Source organism: Catharus ustulatus, chromosome 10, assembly GCF_009819885.2.
Source record: "Catharus ustulatus isolate bCatUst1 chromosome 10, bCatUst1.pri.v2, whole genome shotgun sequence".
Taxonomy (NCBI): domain Eukaryota; kingdom Metazoa; phylum Chordata; class Aves; order Passeriformes; family Turdidae; genus Catharus; species Catharus ustulatus.
In genome coordinates this window covers 11,901,526-11,921,866 of record NC_046230.1, presented here as the reverse complement: position 1 = coordinate 11,921,866, position 20,341 = coordinate 11,901,526, and the positions used below count along the sequence as shown (strand labels likewise).

At 42.2% G+C, this 20,341-nt stretch overlaps 1 protein-coding gene across 1 annotated transcript; it reads right to left on the bottom strand.

Moving 5' to 3' along the window:
* Window positions 1-1,682: 1,682 nt before the first annotated feature.
* Window positions 1,683-19,126, bottom strand: DIPK2A (divergent protein kinase domain 2A). The gene is made up of 3 exons (XM_033069147.1): window positions 18,433-19,126; window positions 5,514-5,817; window positions 1,683-3,018 (listed from the first exon to the last, which is right to left on the bottom strand). The coding sequence occupies exons 1-3, from the start codon at window positions 19,084-19,086 to the stop codon at window positions 2,687-2,689; spliced, it is 1,290 nt and encodes a 429-aa protein (XP_032925038.1). The 5' UTR covers window positions 19,087-19,126; the 3' UTR covers window positions 1,683-2,686.
* Window positions 19,127-20,341: the final 1,215 nt, after the last annotated feature.

Below are 20,341 nucleotides of genomic sequence, written 5' to 3'. Positions count from 1 at the left end.
AGTAGCTTGCTTCTGGAAGGACTAAACCCCAAACAAAATCTAAGAGAACATTCTGACAGTTACAGAACTGTCTCAAGTAGCAACCAAAACTGGCAGTGTTTATTTCTTTCACAACTTGAACAATCATAGTCCACTCTTTCTTTGAGAAATGTGGCAGATGTTTAAAAATCAACTGTAGTGGTAAGTCAAGGCTTTTATGGTAGGGTGGTAGTGATGCCTTGAGAGGCTGTCTGGAACAGAGGCTAGAAAATGTTAAAGGAATAAAGTAGGTATTTATTAAAAACACCTTCAAAGGATACACCTGGGGCAGTACAAGAGCCTGGCTGTGGCTACACCCAAGATGGACAGTGAGTCAGGAGTTTTCACACTTTTACAAGTTTTGGTCCTTTGACATATTGGGGTTAATTGTCCAATTACAGCTTCAGGTTATGCAGTCCCATCCTCCCAGATTGCTCTCCTCAGTTCACTGTTATTTCCACTTTTTGGGCCCCAAGCTGCAAGGGTGTCCTTGGTTCTCAGGCTGGAAAAGGATTGTTTTGTCTAACTAAACTGTGAAGAGAACTTGCTGACACTTCATATGAAGTTCAGAGTTACATACTAATGCAGTACAGAACCTGGAAAATATGAAAGCTAAAACTTAAGGCATCAGTAGTACCTACTCTGAGGGTTAGTCTGTTTTCTTCAAATAAGTGGATTTTATGAAGAAAAGTAACACGAACCTTCTCCAAAAGCTTGTACCAGAACAAGCGCATAAAACTGTTCAAGTGAGGAGAGAAATTAATATTAAAAGTTGCACTGGGCATTCCAACTTCAGAAAACAAGACAAGGGACTGGGAACAAATTAAGACAACATGAGGCAATGATGACTAAGAGTGAGAATTTCCAATTCTAAAATATCCTTAATCATAGAATCTTTAAAGTTGGAAAAGACCTTTAAGATCATGAAGTCCAACCAGCAACCTACCACCACCACCACGGTCACCATTAAACTGTGTCCTCAAAATACAGAGACCTAAGAAATCAAAGAGCATTCTGCATCTCTGTGTGGCTCCACTCTGAGCTTTGAGTGAAGAGGGCAAGCCAGTGAATTTGCCCTTTTCCTCACTTGCAGAACAATTTCCATCAGGCTTCAATGTAGAAAAGGAGGCAGAGCAGCTCTGCTCTTGGAAGTAGCACCCATTACCTTGCTCAGAATTCAGTTTAGCTTGTACAAAATAGTGTTTTATACACGCATTTAAGAAATATTAGTCTCCTTCATACTGTTACTAGAAGTAATATGCACACATTTCCTAAGAGTATCTTTGCATGAGCAGGATTTCAGGAAAATGAAGCATGGTAGTTGTAAAAAACAAAAGGCAAAACCAAAAACTAAGGAGCAAGCTTTCAAGTGAGTTCTTGTAGCAGTAACTGAGGCTTTTATACAAAAACTGATTTATGAGAACAACTCCATATTTACACAAACCTCAACAAATCAATTTCAACTGTACTGGAAATAGTCAAATTTAGTTCAAGAAAAGGTACCGAGAGTGAGTACAGCTTACTGGTAAACCCAAAGATGAATATTCAGAAAATTCCATTCAACACTTGGGAAGGATGTAAAACATCCTTGACATTATTATTCAAATTAGGATTTTCTCTAGCATGAGTACACAGTTTTAGAAGTTCTTCAGAAAGTAACCAAGGACCATCAAAATCTGAATTTTGAATATTATTAGCTTCACTACAATTCAGCATTCTTTGTTTATTATATGTTCAAAAACTAATAAACAAAACCATTTTCTTTGGCTTAAACTACACCAGACTAGTGATTTTTTAGTTTTGTCAATCTTTTATCCCCAATTTAAATTAACACAGATCTTTTTATTGTAGTGTCTTTCCAATTTTCAAATTACCTCTTCTAAAAATAAGAGCTTGTTCATACCACGATTTCCTGTTAAACAGCCATGTGTATATACTGGCACGAAGGGTAAGTTTTGTACAATAGTTACATTAAGTGATATTTCCAATGGCAGAACCACAGAAGACATGAAATTAATGTTAGTTCAAGTGAGATTTGAGCTTATGATGATCTTAAAAAAAAAACAAACCACAATGTCTAAGCATAATTAAATACAGTGTAAAACCCTCTAAAGTCAGACAGTAAACTCAGGAATCCTGCACTCACAGTAGGAATGTTCTGCACAGCACTAACATGAAAGCCTGTTCAGTTTGAAACAATGCAGACAGCTAGATACCCGGATGTAAATGCCACTTCAAGGTGTTTAAACAAACACAAAAATGAGACAATGATGTCAGAAAAAAGGCCTTTAAAACAGGCCACCAGTCTAACTTGACTTTCCAAGTAAGAACATCAGTTTCACAAAACTGTGACACTAATGCAGTTTTATGTAAAGTACCCTTTGACACACAAGCTGTCAATTAAGCTATCACAGTCTTTTGTGACCTACTCCCTTTTAAACAGTTAGGGAGGCCAGTCAATAGTAGCTCAAGTTTTAATTCAGTAAGTACCTTGTTTGTTTGCAAAGGAACATTATAACACCATAAAATTCTATTTTTACAGTATTAAGAAAACTGATAAACTAGGGATTTTTATTCTCTCTTTTTAACACAGGAGTCCAAAACTTTGTTTTCTATGTGTCTTTGCAATAGTGTTTCAGCCAGTGTTGCCAAAGAATTTCACTGTGGACTACCTCACGTTGTTACTGAGCTGTGCGAGGTATTCCCGGAGTTCCTTGGCGGCCTGGAATCGACCGTATCTCTTCTTTGGGTTGGCACACTCATCCAGCAGGGCCTCCAGGCGCCCCTCTTTGGCAATCTCAGCTGGGGGGTCGTGCAGCAGCCCCCCCGAGGTGCCCCGCCACGTGGCGTGTCTGGACAAAAGGTTCTGACACACGGCGTAATAGTTGTGGTCCACAGTGACACGAGCACAAAGAATCTCCTTCGAGAAGGACAGACAAGCTTCTTTATCACAGTCATCAAACTTGCTCTCATACCACACATCCCAGTTCTCAGGTTTATCTGTGGAATACAAGGAGACAGTAAAACAAGTGAGAGAGGGGAGGCAAGAGCATACGTGTGTCTGAACACAATCAGAAGTTCAACACACAGCAAACTGGTAATATTTAAACTACAAACCAGTTTTGTTTAGATAAACTCAGAAATGTTTGAGACTAAAACTGCATCTGACAGTCTGATACATCCTTCTGCTGAAATGGTCCTGGCTAATCAAAAAATAAGGGAAAGAAAGAGCAAAATAGATAGCAAAGAAAGGGCAAGAAAAAAAGCAGCACAGTAAACACATGAAATCTACATTTACACATACCCAGAGGAAAATATGCAGCATGAGCAAGTACAAGAGAACAATCCAGAGCCAAAGCTCAGAGAGAAAAACAAACAAGCAACATGATTTATTTTAGCAACATAGATTTGGGTTCTCCAGTTGCCCTGGAAACTACTGCTGGCAAGTGGTCTACCAAAGACTAAAACAACACTGCAAAGTAATTGCTCTAAACTTCTGAAACTTTATCTTCTTACTTTCGACATGGCAGTAACCAGAAAGAATATAAAAAAGCAGATACACTACTTACAATTTTTGAAAAAAGTAAAATTCAACAAGGCAAATGGCATTTAGGCACATGTACAAACCCTTCTCCTTGTCACAGCTTTCTTTAAAACCTGATTTACATAGAATACCTCATGCAGTAATAACAGTTAAAAGGTTACTAAGTGGGAGCTCTCCTGAGTTCTTACTGCTTTTTGTCAGAAAACTTTCAGCTTAAGATTCCAGACTACTGCCAGTTGGAGAAGAGGTCCTTATCATGCAGTCCCAGTTTTGCAGATCTCTCTTAGCAGTGTGAGGTACAAAGAAAAACTAATCTTTGCTAGTCTCTGAGCTGACTACTGGTCTTCTCATTCACAGCACACTGAGACAGTTTAGGGAAAAAAAAGAGTACTGAAGGATGACAGCTAAAACAATAAAAAACATGATATAAGATCTGTAGAATTAACAGCAAACTCAATGTGGAAAAAAAAGCCAGCAAAGGAGAACGGGGAAAATGGGCTTCAGCAAACTCAAATGAGACATCCCACATAGAGTACAATTAGGCATTAGTGTACAGTGCAACTGGACAGAAGGTACATATTGAAATATCTAAACAGGTATATTGATCACTCTGGACAGAGACTGTCCAATGGAAATTCCCAAAAGATCCATGAAATCAGTATTAGATGTCAACCACAGCACAGTTTTATACAAAGACGAAGAATTTTCTCATGTCCTCTTTTGTTTTCTTCATTGTTACATCATAAATCACACCAAAACCCTGTTTTCTTTTTTGTCCTGTTGGGACAACAGATGTGACACTTGCAGCATTCACGTTCTGCAAGGACCTACTTGTTCTTATTCCACATACATATCAACATTTTCAGAGCTCATCTGGACTTCTTTCTGCCTGAGCAATTCAGACATGCTCCAACAATAAAAGCTTTCAGTAATATTATTTTAATAGGGAGGGAAAGGAACAGAAGAGAAAGGAATGGAGCGGAGCAGAAAGGGTTCTACAGTAAATGTACTGAATATTCAATATATTAAAAGGTTTCCTTGGCAGGCTCATATAGTTTTAATCTAAGCTGCTTGAGAACATAATAAATCTAATTTTAAAAACCCAACCAAACAACCCTAAAACACACATTCTTGTAGAAAAGTGCGTGGACAGAAAAACACAGTCTAAAAGTTAATTCTGCAGCACAATACATGAAGTCTATTTGCAAAGCTTAGAAAAATCCCTTCACCCAAAGCAAACTGGAATCACTTGGGCTATTGCCATGAATTTCTGCAGAATCCAGAGTATCATGATGAATGTCTCCAGCCCTTAGGTCTCTAAGTTTTCTTTATAAGCTCAAAAAGAATATAAACCTACGTGATGCCACTTTGTCAAACACCTCTCCTGCTGCCACTGCTTTGAGCTTTTACAACTGACAGGAAAAAAATGAATTTGTAAACAGCATTAGAATTACCCATTCCTTTGGTTCCATTATTACAGAGAACCAACGGGAAGCAAAGTCAGCCCATGGGACTAAGGCAAAGCAGGCACTAACACTGTTTGCCATTCACAGAAAGTAGAATTCCACTACTTCCGTTGTTACATAGGTATCTGGAAGAGATAAAAAACCCCTCTCTCTCTTAGCTAAGGTGGTCAAGACAGTCAGGCTGCTAATGTGTCTGTCCATCCACTTCTCCAAACACACTCTCTTCCTCTCTTCTGAGCCAACAGCCTCTCTTCCCACCCCCACCTCTTCCTTTATGCAGGTTTACAGTACTTAAACAGTTCATAAAATTGACAAATTGGTCAAGCTAATTAGTAGTCTAATTGCAGAAGAAAGTTAATTCCTTCGTTAATTAGTAGTCTAGTTGTAAAGCAAAAGAAAATGCATTGACTAATCACACATACTTCAAATATTGCAGAGAAAGAAGTGAGCCACACAGGGTGAGGGGAGTGAAAGAAGACACTTACTCTGTCTGATCAGCCTTTTGTCTGCTACCAGAACGTTTTCTGCGTCTACAATGATAACCTTCCCATCTCTTGGTCCCACTGCAAAGTTGTCGAAGCTGACATCAAGGAGGTAGAGTGCAAATTCAAAGTCATTATTTGTCAGCTGCTCAGCTATTTCCATCAATTGCCAGGCCAGATCCACTCGTTTCTCCCATGGTGCATTGAAGTAACTCCACAGCTCTTCTCCAACATAGTTGACAGCCACCATTCTTCCACATGCTCCCAAATACTTTGCAAATGGCCAACCCTCATCAGAGGGAAAACTCTGCATATAAAAAAAATTTAAATTGTTATTTAATACAAAACAGCTTATGTTTTAAAAGGTTTTTCAATAAAACTAAGAAGAGAAAACTGCAAATATCCAACACAATAATCCATGTATTTCTAAGTTTTGAGGGGAAAGGAAAAATGATACAAAATGCATTTATGTGACCAAGAGGCCTTGCTGGACTAATGCAGGGAAAAAATTGGATGACTGAAACAAATCACAACCCATATCTAGCTTATATGCTTATAGCTATAGCCATCTATACACACACACTCACATATATTTACACACACAATTTCACCAACCATCTTTTTCTCTTGGTGTTTAATTACACATCTGTTGTAGTAATGCAAGTATATTTCCCCAAGTATTTTTGCATTTGATCTTTTAATTAAAACCAGTTCATTTAATAACCTAAAAAAAAAACCTCTACAAAGTGGCATGTCCTCCTCCTCACCACCACCCCTTCCATTTTCCCAGTTGATGGGATTCCTTTGAGGTTTCTTAATTTTCTAGTGTACCTTCACAGTCTCTTGATTAATTGCTACATATATACGGTGTGTTTATTACACACAGTCACATAACACTTTTATCAACAATAAAATCTGTCTCCAACAGTACCTTTCTTGGGAAAAAGAAAATCCTTTCTTATGTTAGCTTCCTTTCTTGGAGGTTAACATAAGAGACTGAATAGAAGCTGCAAGCAATTACAAAACAAGCCACAACGCACCAGCATGGTTTTCCCAGTTCAGTTCTGCTGGATGTGCCCTACGACTTCAATATGAACAGACAAGCACGTAAAAGCTACCCTCCAAACTATGGAGGAATGCAACAGGAAGAAACTACAAAAGCACTCATTTAAGAAACCCAAATTTATAGAATATGATGTACACCAATTTTAACTATTGGGAGATACCACCACGTGCCCATGCTCCTTCCTCCTGTTCTGCCTCGCTGTGGTGTCACCAGACACCGCTCATGATCAATTCTGCAGTAAGAACATAGCAAAGGTTTTACCACAGCTGGGGTGAACAGCATGGTGGGTTTCAGGATCAATGAAAGGTTTACACCTTCTGGAACCCCCGATGGCAGAAAACATTTGCTGTCAATTGGGGAAAGAGACTGAAGGAAACACCATGCAGAACAGGTCTGAACTACAAGGCCATGCAGGGAAGATGTGCCTAACATAACCAACATTGTCTGTAGAAACTAAAGAAACTAAAATCATAATTAATATCCATAATTGACAATGTTTGCCATTTTTATGGCAAAAGCCATGAAGCTGCTCTCTAAGGTGGCAAACCTTAGAAGACAAGTAACCATATCTACAATTACAAAGAATAACCTTGGCTGGGCAAAAGGACATCAGAACCATAAGAACATAAGAGGTTCAAATTTTTTTACATGTCTGCATGTCTGAACTTCAACTCTATTTTTATCACATGATCTACTCACAGAAGCAAAACAGGTTGTGATAAATCCTGAGGATAATACAAACTAATTTGACAGGTTTGAGAGCAAGTGTCAAGCTGTGACATCACATAACTCAGCAGAACTAAATCTCTCTCAGTAATAAATGTACCATGCAATGGGAAGACATTATCCAGCCTCCAGGTTTATTTACCTGTAGGATTCAGGGCAATTAATGAAGGCAGAAGTACAGCCACCAGTTCAGGTCAAGTCAAATGTCACATTCCACAGTTAAGAGGGCTTGAGGGGTGGTTTTTTCTCTTGTTTTGCAGTTAACAACCTTCCAACAACTGAAGTATGTGCTAATTCACTATTCCCTACTTATTCTGAACAGACTATATTATAAAAACATGGTTGTGGCATCAATGAATGTCACCAAAGAGGTATTTCATGTGCATTTATCGTGACTGTATGCAGTCCTGGATCAAAACAAAACAAGAAGAAAATAGCTGTTGTCCATCAAATGAAATTGTTTGACCTACATCATATAAACGTCTTTCAATTGGAGAAAAGTTATCTGACTACATTTCCTGATAAACACACACTTAACTAATTTCACCAACTGTGCATGACATTTTCACATTGCTGGATTTTATCAGCACTCCATGAGGCTTAAATATTTTTAATTAAATATTACTTTGGACCACTCCACTTCCTTTCCACAGTTCTCCTTCACTATGTTCCAATCCTGCCCTGCTGATGACTTTGCCTCCCTTTTCAAACCCTAATTCAACCACGAACAGTTGAACCTGGCAAAGGACATGCAGCCATAGGAAGCAAGGGTGTCCCTCCCTCCCTCCCAACCCACCAAGCACACTCATTTCAACCCCCTGCACATCATTAGGAAAGCAGGGCTGGTACTTGCTGGGCTGGTGCTCCCTTGGATCAGAGCTTGATCCACACCACATCAGCACCCCCTGTTAGGATGTACTGCTGAGAGGAAAAGAGAAGGCCTCGACAGCTGGGTGCAGAAGAGAGGAGGAGCTAAGAGGACTTCCCCTTTCCAGCAGCAGCAGGGATTTATGTAATGCATTAAACTGATTTTCAATGATCATTTAGTCACTGATTTTTCCAAACACATCTATTATGCTTCCTGCACTGTGTACACTGAATTTCATTCCAGACAAGAAATTCCAGGAGCAGTTTGGTTTATTCGGAAGCGCACACCTTCCTGTTACCAGTAGAATAGCTGCATGCCATGCTGCACCAGATATATTTACAACACTGTGGCAATAAAAACATCTTTTGACAACAGGAGAGCAGGGAATCCTGCCAACATCTGCACATGTACAAACAACATCTCTGCTTTGGCTCCCTTCCAACTGGCATGTAACAGCCACATCTACACTTCATTACCCAAGTCAGTAGCGGAAGGAGGGGATAAAAATATGTACAAGTGCCTCATTCAGTAGGTTTTATATTCACTTGGTGAATTTGACAAGAATATTAATTGAAGTGCAGATCTCTTGTCTTTGCAAGCAGCGGTTTGTAACTTTTTGTACCATTCTATTTTGGAAGCTGCTTTCTAAGAGGAAACTGCACCTAACTTGACCAGGATTTTTGGGTTCATGTATTAAAAGTTTGAAAGGCACTAAGAAATGAAAACAAATTTATATTCTTAATAAATACGTTTTCCATTAACAAGTTGCATTTAGAAACAAAAAGCTTCTTAGATCACTGTCAAAAATCTGATTTCTGGGGAATAATACATAGCTTTATTTTAGGTTTTATTTTAGTAGTCTGCATATTTAATTGGATGATTTTGTACTTGAATATGCTATTTGCGGGCTTAAAAACCTGCATTTGACAATCAAGGCAAGAAACTAAGCTCTTGCTCAAAACCAGAAACAGCTGTTTGACAAAAGAATCTGATTCTGATGCACCCACTCACATTTCATCTGTGAACATACACACAAGTGCCATGGAAACCACAGACAATTAAACTTCGTAAAGTGTTTTAAAATCAGTAACGCATATGAAAATCTAAAAACAGATGGCTTAGTAAGGTTCCCCTCATTAATGTTGTTGTCTTTCAGTATTCATAGAAATATGTATAATCTTCTAAGAGAAAGATAGAAAACAGTAATGATGCCAAAAACTTCTGCTACCTCCATTCTCAATGACACACCCCAAAACATATTCTGCTTGCTCTAATTAGTGCAGCTCCAAGATATCTCTCTAAGCAAGGCTTAAAAACCCAAACAAACCCTGTCAAAGGGACAATGGACATGCTGTTCCTGAAAGAATAATACTGCATTTATGCCTTTAAAAAAATACACTGTAGTCTCAGAAAAAAATATTAAGAATTAACAAAGCAGATTTATCACTTCATTGAAGCACAAAACACACTATCAGTGCATTTGTCTCCCTCACTTCCATCTGTCTAAACCTGAGAAGATACACAAATGTGCCAGTGCGTTTTGTTCAGAGTGTGAATTAGATCAGGCAGTGAAGACTCACCAGCTTGAAGCTGATAAGGCCTATTGTGTTCTGCAGTAACACAAATCCCCTTTGAATTAAACACTTAAAAGAATATTAGTTTATCATAATGAAGCATATAATTCATCCTCATTCAAGACCAAAAAAGCCAAATCAATTTAAGTAACAACTGACATTTTTGTACTACTGTACCACTAAAAACCGTGCTTTTCATTCTCAAAACTACTCCAGAAGATGCTCTATTTGTCACCTCCAATGTTTGCATAAAGTGAGTTCCAGCTCAGAAAAAACACCCCAAAGCCGGCCCAAACAAAGAGCTACATCTTATATCTGATGAAATTTAAAAAAAAAAAACCACACAGAGGGGGGACTTGTCTCTGTAAGACCCTGGCAAACTTCATGGCAAGGTGATCCTCTCCCTGCCACCTTCACTAAATCATCCTGCTGAATGCATCTGCCCAGGCACAAATGGACAGGGCAAGGAGAACTCTAATAACATGTTCTTCCTCAAAAGGAAAATTAGTTCTCTCTGAGTACTGCTAATTCTGCAGTGTAAACAAAAGCAGTCACCAAGGCAAATAAGCAAAGCTCTGGAAGCAGGAAGAGCTGGAGAGCAGATTTTACAATGACATTTTTCAGATCCAAGGACTTACAAAGCACAGTCAGAAGAGATGCCTCCTTTTGTCAGGAATTGATCTGCATTCTGGAAAATACATACTCAAATGGTTTTTTGGATGCTAGTGAGTACAATGAAAACCATGTAATTCTCAACTATATGCCACACCATTTGACATTTACCTAGAACTCCCACAGAAATTATACATATATAGCCTACACACAGAGCATGAACAGTGGATTTCATTGAGTACTGCAGATACTGGTGTTCCCACTGAAACTATGTTTTTGATTTATTTGACTTCTGTTCGAGTTTGACTACATTTCAACCAGTAACTACATAGAATTCATGCCAACAAGAAGTTCACACCAGGCTTAATTGACACACTACAGAACAAAACTACACAAAACTCCAAATACTCAGTTGTTAAGATGAAACTTCAGCTGCAAAAGTTGTATTTCACCATCTCAGCAGAGATACACCTCTTTTCCAAATAAATTAATGAATAATGCTTATACTCAAAAGCCACAGTAAAGCAAATTTAATGTCATTATTGGTTGCCACCTGTTCAAATTGGTTTGTAGTTCATAAAAGTTTTTTTTCAGATTACATTTGCAACAGAGGAAAATAATCACTGTGTATTTACTTCTCATCAGTAATGAGCCTGGAATATGTCACTATAAAGGAGTCGTAGCAGAGATGGCCTTATTTTTAAAGTTACTTTGCAAAACTGAAGGCTAAAATAAAGCCTCAATTACTGAATTCAGGGAAGCAAAACACAACTCCCCCTATATATCTGACACAGCAGAACAATATTGATATTGCAAGGTTTCTAATGTGGGGTAACAAACTTTTTTCTGCTACTGAAAACTGCAAGAGTGAGAATTTCTCAAGAGAATTTCTGTTTAAGTCTGTAGAGTGACTTCCCAGCAGCCTTTAAATTCAAACAGCCATTCATCATAATATACACTCCAAAATAACTTCAAGAATTTCTAGACTATGTTAAAATATCCCTTGTAATTCACCCTACGTATTTTCACTCTAGGGAACCTTCACTAAGAAAGAAGGATGAAAATAGTTTTGATAACTTAAGGAACATAATTAAACATGACAGTTAACATGACAAGTACAAGCCAGTTCTGGTCTAATATGTACAGTCACATGTCACTGAAGAAAATGATTTTTCAGTTTTCAATCCAACCACATCAGGGGAACATTCTTGTAACATGAGGCCACTCAATTTGATTTCAACTAAGAACAATTTTTTGTTCCTTTTGAAAAGGTTCACAATGGAAATTCAGTCTATTAAAATCCTAGTACCTGTATGAGCCAGGACTTACAGAAATTTCACGAGTATAAGCCGCACTGAGTATAAGCCGCACTTCCGGGTGCCTGCAACTTTTCATTCTTTGTCCATACATAAGCTGCACCTGATTATAAGCCACACATTACAATACAGAGTGTGATAAAAGGTATCTGTTCTATGACCATCTGTTGAGGGTGGGGGCAGTGATCCTTATCTCAACGGCAGATATTCTGCTAATGGGCCATCCATTGAAACCAGGCAGGGCATTGTTCTTTATCTTTTCACAACCCATCCTTCCTCCAGAGAGTCATTTTCTCCTCATGGCCATTGAGTCCCACTGTGGGACTGATAAAATTACTGCATCCCATTGGGAGTTGCTCCAGCCAGGGGGAAGAGCCCAACATTTCTTACCAAGATAAAAACAGAGGTTTTGGGACACTAAGGGAGCCCCTTTCTCCACTGGACTCCAGAGGAAAACCGGATTTCTCCACATCACCACTGGAGTTCTGGACGGAAACTGCACCTTGTACAGGAGCACTGCTCCAACTGAGCCACATCTGTCACTGCAGGAGGATGCAGCCACCATGGAATGGGACTGCTGCCAACACCCTGCCTGACAGGGTGTCAGGCTGTACTCTGACTTTGTCAGAGTTTGGGGTTTGTTTCTTTGTAGTGCTGTATTTCTATTTTGATTTCCCTAGAAAAGAACTGTTATTCCTAATTTCCATATCTTTGCCTGAGAGCCCCTTGATTTCAAAATTATTATAATTTGGAGAGAGGGGGTTTACATTCTCCATTTCAAAGAGAAGTTCCTGCCTTTCTCAGCAGACACCTGTCCTCCAAACTAAAACAGTAACTTTTTGTTCTTTGTCCATATATAAGCCACACCTGATTATAAGCCGCACTTTGGGTTCGGACCAAAATTTTAGTCAACATGGTGCAGCTTATAATCGTGAAATTACTGTAAATTAAACAAGCCCAACCAAGGACATGTCAGGTAGTGCAGACAGCCAATTTAAATCTGCTACTTGGTTTATGGCTTCAGAATTACACAGAAACACCAAATTCAGTAATGAAAAAGTTAAAAGGGTACCAAGTATTAAAACTGACTTGTTATTCTACATCCTGTCAATGTATTTAGAATAGAACTGCAGAAAATAACTTCTAATCAGAAGAGTGTGTACAAAACAACAAAAAGGAAAGAGGAATTTTCCCATTCACTTCTTACATATGGATCAGCAAAAAGATTTTGTGGAGCATTTGGCTAAATTGCTACTTGGAGTGAATTCTGTGTAAGAAATTGTTTCAAATTGATCAGTTAAAGTTTGAATATATGTTTACCAGATGTCAACTATTGCTCTTCCCATAACAAAACCAAACAGAAAGCCCAATGATGACATGCAGAGAAACCAGAAGAATTTTAGGCTATGTGGCAACAGACTGTTCATGCAGAATAATTATACTAGGAACAGAGATACAGCTGTTGGGTTTGTTTTGCTCTTTCCCCACAAGGAATAAGAATGATCAGAAGTCGTGAGAAAAATAAAGCCATTAAGCTTCAGCATTTAGAATGCTAAAACCATATCTGAGGGAGGGGCAAAGATTTACAGTCTATTAAAAATGCAGAAATCCTGCTATTTGGCACATAGAGATTGGCATTTCTCTTAGAGTCAGAGAAATAAACGTCCTTGAGACTTGTAATTTACAGACAAGACACAAATGTTCACCATCATTCTTTGAACAATGTTCATTTAAACAGGTTGTTAAAAGCTGCAGCTCAAGACAAAGTTGCATTAATGCACTCTGGATTTAACTGACAGATTCCTTTTAGAGTTTGAAAAAATCTTCATTACATGCAAGCATTTTATTTTAATTGCAAAAGTATGTGTGCAAATTTCAAGTTTGCTTTGTGTGCTGGTCTAACTTCTCCCATGGTAGCTGGTATGGGTCTGTGTTTGGGATCTGTGCTGGAAATGGCACTGATAATTCAGGGATGTTTCAGTTATTGCTGAGCAGTGATTACACAGAGCCAAGGTCGTTTCTGCTCCACACCCACCTGCCAGGGGAATGGGGGTGCCAAAGAAGCTGGGAGGGGACACAGCCAGGACAGCTGATCCCAGCTGATCCAAGGGATATTCCATTCCATATGGCATCCTGATCAGCACGTGCAGCTGGGGGAAGGAAAAGCCAGGGGGACACATCCAGAGGGACAGCATTTGTCTTCCCAACTCATTCCATGTGATGGAGCCCTGCTGTCCTGGCAATGGCTGAGCACCTGCCTGCCCATGGGAATTGCTGAATGAATCCCATGGTTGGCTTTGCTTTCCTCACTCAGCTGTCTTGGTCTCAACCCACAGGGTTTCTCACTTCTGCTCTCCCAATTCTCTCTCCCATCCCAATGTGAGAGGAGGGAGCTGTGTGAGGCTGAGTTCCCAGCTGGGGTTAAACCACAACACCGAAAACCAAAGCAAACAACTGACATTTTCATATGGCCCCTGGCAATAGTGTAAACCAACACCACAGCCAACACAAAGGCATGCCTGAGGGTTGCAAGACCAGCTCTAGATGCACTTTTGTCAAAACAATTTATAAATCCTGTATTTCAGTTTTGCCAGTACAGATGTAAACTGTTTTTTCAGGTAAGCATAAGAACTTAGCAGAAATACAACCACCTTACTGAAAAACAGCTTTCTTATCTAGAAACAATTTCTTATTGCAGCAGTCTTGAGTCACATTGCACTTTTCCTAACTGCAAGAACGAGGATTTGGGGCATTGTTGTTTTTCCATGTTTAAGCACAAAACATAAAACTTTGCCACTGGCAAAACGTGTCAGACACTGCGTGGTTGCACCCCACGGCTCTCAGCACAGCAGCTACGGTGGCACCACCACAGCAGCAGCTCAGGAACTGTTATCCTAAACTGTCACAGCCTCCAAAGAGGAAATCTGGAGGCTGACAGGGATCAGAGGAGCACTCTGAAAAATGAGATATCACACCTTTCAGTTCTATTAACAGTAAGTTTATGTTCCAACTTGCAAGTGAAGATAAAAATTAACCAAGTTACTTGATCAAGTTGAATAACATCCACTATTTAAGCAGATATCACTGCTGAAAATATTTCAAAAACTTTCTCCATTACATCTATTTTACAAGACAAACTAGAAGCTGAGTGGTTTGTAGAAAGTCACAGGACAAGGATAAATCTGCTTACTTCCACAACGGTTCTATGAATTCTGCAAAGAGTGAACAGTCACACTGCACTCAGTCTCTAAGTTATTTTTACAATTTTTCTATTTCTTCCTAAGGCAACTTCAGCCAGCCTATCTTTGCAAGTGCTTGATGCACACCACCATCATATTCAGTTAGAAATGGGATGCCATGCACAGATCCCACCCTCTAGGTGACTCCCATTTAAAACACTCTGTTTATCATTGAATTAGTTGAAATAGCAGCAAGTTTTGTTGCTTTTGTCCCAATAAGCTGTTCATGCCTATATGAAATACTGGTTTAGATGCAGCATTCTGATTACAAATCCCACCTTATTTTACTAAAAAGTAATCATCTTTATTGCAAAAAACAACTATGGGGGGAGAGGTGAAAAAACCCCAAACCTATCAGAAGTTAAATCTTTAGCATATAAGTTATTTGGTTCGAAAGTGAATTCAGATTAAAATTGTGAGAGGATTTAATTAGCGAGCAGTTTTGCAAGATTCTACAGAAGAAAAATTAGTATTTTAATACCGAAAAAATACGCAAACTGTACATGAACAATACTACATCTGTCATTCCATTTGCTTAACAAAGTAAAATGGCAAGAGGGGCTGAGTTCTTCTTTGAGTACACCTACACAATAAGTAAGTGTGAACAAAGAAGGTTAACAAGAAAGCTACAGAAAATACAAATGGCGAGTTAAGATTACAATATGTAATCTATACTAAACTGTGCAGTGTTATACTTCTGATACAAATCCCTGAACAGTAATACCATGCTATGGGTTAAAGCCCTGCCTGAACAGCTCCCACAGCAGAAGCTGTAAATCACTTGTGACAATGCAGCTCACAAGCAACACCACTTCAGGAATAATCCATACTCTGCACAAGCTTCAAGCTAAAATCCCAGGCTCTGATGAGAAGCCTCATAATCCACAAATTGCTAGCTCTTGTAGACAACTACAGTGAATTTTCTATTATAAATTAAAGACCAAGCTTTGAATTCCTACTAAATTGCCTATTTAGATTTGTCTATAACACAGTTAAGCAACACAGAACTTGCATGCCCTGTACACCAAGAGTTTAGACATTATCTCCATTTCTAAACCAAAACTGTTATGAATAACAGCGCTCAGTCACTGTAGTGTTCCATGAAAGGCTTGAGGCAAAAACAAGCAATATTTTTCCTTGTGCCCTGTGGTGACAGACAGCACAAGTTAAATTGATCAATTTATTGATTGCTTTATTTTAAATTAAAATCTTGATTCTTTATACAACATCATGTAGGTTTCTTTTCCTGGAAACAGCTGATTTTTAAATCAAGCTTACAAGTTTCATTCCTATAGCACTACCTGCCTTCATCCATACTGTAGAAACTACACCATAAAATGTTTTACAAATGTTACTTACAGACACAACCAACCTTCTCAGTAGTCAGCAATTCTAGAAAGTAACCACCTCTCAGTGTCTGGCATGTTGCTGTTGCAAGAGCTGCACAATACAGAATTACCTACTCCTGACATGTTTCTGAGATGGAGACTAAACCTGGAGTACTGTGGAATGGGAAGAGTTCATAAAGATTCACGTATTTTACATATGTCATTCCTAACTGAGGGAAGGTCTTCAAATCTCAACCACCCAATTAATTAATTAATTAACACTCTTCTGGAGAAACAAAACCACTAGGAATGTTTAAGCACACAAAGCTGGCCTGAATCTCCTCAGAAATATTGTCCAAGATGTGCCTAAACATGAGCATTTACAAGACTCTATGGAACACTTCTGATCTGTTAAAAGGTGACAGACTTGCTTTACCTTGCTCTGAGCTGCTAAAGGCTGCCTCACTTCCCACAAACGTGACCTGCTCTGCTCTCAGCTGCACCCTTATTAAGGTACATCTCGAACACAGTGCTCAAGTCCACCCAAGATTTTCTCCAACAGATTTGCGCCACAATCTCAGGACTCATCTACAGTTCAAGAAGTTGAGAGGAATGAAGGCTGCTAATCAACCCTCTGCCCACTATTTATGACCCAGCCCATTACAGTAAATGCCACAAGTATACCATACCCTTTGTCTGTAAAGAATTATGAAGAAATACAGCTGTTCCCTGGCCATCGAGGTCTACACTCAGTATGTTGGAACCACTGTTCAAAACCAGAAAAGTAAGTTGTATGAAACACAGCCAAAACAAATCACTTCTCAAAGAATTTCCGAATACACTCAGCAGAGCAAAGCAGTTTTGATTTTCTTGCTTAAGTGGAGTTTCCATTCTCTGTGCTCAGGATGAACTTCACAGCAAAATGAGAGACCTACTGTTCCCTCAAGTCTGCTGAGAAGCAAACTGAAAACACCTCAGAAACAAAACTAAAGAGCCCTACATGGAGCGACTGAAGGGCAGAAGGCATACTACTGAAAAACATACTTGTAATTAAGTTCATAAATTGATTTTCTAGAAATCAGTCAGTAGGCGAACTTTCTGGAGGGTAAAGCCTGCAGCACTGCTTTTTAAGCATTTCTTGGCCTCTCACTAGAGAAACAGCAGATGTTAATAGTTATCATGAGGTAATGTTTTCAAAACATATTTGCAAAATATTGTTTTAATCATACATTGGATAAAGGCAAGGACAGTTCAGTAGTTAGACAAAACAGTTCCGATTCCAAACGTACATGCTAAAGGCACACTTGGGAGTTCCCCTGATAACGTTTAAAACCAAAATGCAAAGCTCCCCATCTAAATAGACATGGAATAAAAATAATCCCGTGGTGCCACAGAATGGAAGTTTCCTACACATTTTTTACCTAAAAATTTACATAACATATTAAAGCACAAATTTCAGGTGTGTGCCCTGAACCGCCCCCCTAATTAAAGACTACAGGACATGTAATCGCTGAGAAGAGAACATTGCTCATTTATTTGTGGGTCTATTTTCAGGCTACAAATACCTATCTCTAATTTTTACCAGCACTAGCTATATTTAGTTCACATTAAGAACATGACAAAGCACATGAATCAGATTCTGACAAGGAAAGCTCAACAGCATCGCAGCAAAGCCTTTATGCACTCCTCTTAAACTAGACCCTAAGAAATGACTCACGGGCACCCAAGAGCTGCCTGGGAATACAGGAATTGTGGAACACGCTGACACCGAACTGTGCCAAAGGCACAAGTCAGCGGGGAGCAGTACCAGCCTCCAGCACTGCCCCGCACGCTCCTGCGGGACCGCGGCTGCCGCTCGGTACCCGAGGGCACAGGGGATGGGGATGGAGCTAAAACCCTGAGGAGGATGGCAAATCGGGAAAACATGCAGTCTTTGAGGGAAGAAAGAAGGAGGAGAGCTGATCAAGGCTGAGTGAGCTAAAGAAACGCCTCCTGGCCGGAGGCAGGGACCGGGGACCCTCTGCTCTTCCCGCCCTGCCGGCACCTCGGCAGGAGAGTCAGCCAGGGCACAGAGCCCCGCGACCCGGCGGGGCTGGGGCCGGCTGCCCGGGAGCCCTCGCACACACGGCGAGGGGCAGGCAGGGGCATGCCGGCGAGGGTCCCGCCGGGACGGGCGCTGCCGGCCGCGCTTACCTGCAGCACCAGCGGCTCGGGGTTGAAGGCGAGGGTGATGAGCAGCTGCATGCGCTCCGAGTCCTTCAGGTTGCGCAGCAGGAAGCTGCCCGAGTCCTTGGTCTCGGCGTAGCGGCGCACCAGGCGGTCGAGCAGGCGCTGCGAGGGGCAGTGCACCAGGTCGGACCAGCCCTCCACGGCGCCGGGGGTGAGCAGCCGCACGTCGCCGTTCAGGCTGGCGAACTCGGTGGCGGGCAGCGCCTGCAGCAGGTCGCAGCGGCCCCTGCCGGTGGCGCGCCGGCAGATCTTGGTGTCGATGTCGGCGAGCTCCTGCGCCGAGCCCAGGCGCTTCAGCACGACGCGGCGGGAGCCCTCGCGGGGCTCCCCGTACCGCGCGAAGTACACGTTCTTCACGTTGAAGAAGTCCAGCAGGCGCAGGCGGCCCCAGCTCTCCAGCCGCAGCTGCCCGTTGAGGAACTTGCGGCACCAGCTGGTGCCCCAGCAGGCCGGGCACTTATTGAGCTGCAGGAAGCGCCGCTCCGACAGCTCGTTGCGCTGCAGCGAGGCCAGCAGCGAGTGCGTGTTCAGCACCAGCGCCGCCGCCAGGCTGCCCAGCACCGCCAGCTTCACGTAGCGGTACAGCCGCCCCAACTTCAGCGACACCAGCCGCAGCATCGTCCCGGGCCGCGCCGGGCCCCCCGCCCTCCGCCGAGCTCGCTGCCCGCCCCGGCCGCGCCGCGGCTCCGGCTCCAATAAACTCCCCGCCTCGCCGCCCGCCCGATAAAAGGCGGCCAAGTTACTGAGGGGCCGGCGGGGAGGGGGAGGGCAGGGGAGGGGGGGCGGCGCCTGCAGCGCGCGGGCCCGGGCGGCCCCGCCCCCGGGGAGGGGCTCGGGCTCCGCCGCCGCCGCCGCTCCCGCCGCCGCCGCTCCCGCCCGCCCCGGGGGCTCCGCCCCCGCCCGCCGCCGGACACGCCCCCGGGGGCGGGGCCCAGCACGAGCGCCGCCGGCCGCCTGCGGTTGGCTGCGCGTGACGCGGCGCGGTCGCGTGCGGCCCCGCCCCCTCCCCGCCCCAGCCCGGGGGCGGGGCCGCCACGCGCGCGAGGGGCGGGGCCTGGCGCCCTTCCCGCCCCCTCAGCCCCCGGCCCCGCCGGAGTCCGGAGCCGCCGTGGGAGGGGGCGCGGGGCTGGCGCTGCCGCCATGTTGCGTGTGGCTGTGTGGCCGTGTCTGTCCGTGTCTGCCCGCCCCTGCCTTGCCCGAGGCCGGCCCGGGACGGCTGTGCTGCCCCAGCAATGTCCGCCACCCCCCGTGTCCCTGCCCGCCCTCACGGTTCCCGCCGCGTCCCAGCTTGGCTCGCTGGTGCCACGGGACAGGTTCTCTCTCTCCCAGGGCAAGGGGCAGTTGGTGTGTCTCGCTGTATCTTGGAATGCCAAACGCGATGCTCTGCAGTGCATTCCCCGGCCCCGCTCCGTGCTGAGGAACGCGCCGTGCTCTGAGGGGGATCCCCGGCACTGCCTGCGGCTGGAACCCTTCCATAAAACACAACCGAGTAAGAGATTAAGAAAAATGTGAAAGTCTTAATCTCGTCTGACACTATGCTCGCACAAGTTAAAGACAACCTTCATATTGTGAGAAGTAACTCACTTTATTACCTGTTCAATCCCAAAAGTGCAGTAGGGATATGCTCGTTGGGAAAGAAGTGTAGCAGACTACATAATTTCCAGTTATTTTATATGCACTATACAAAAATTTAGCTGCTCAGTATCTAGAATATTGGATATATATTTGTCTTTTTATAGTGGCATGTACTGATATCCCTGTGTACGGTGTTCCTGTGTCTCTAGTCTAAAGTACTTCTCATACTTTTTTAGTTTTTAGTTTTTTTAGTTTTGTCACTGACCAGATCTGTTTCAATATGCCTTGTTAAATGCTG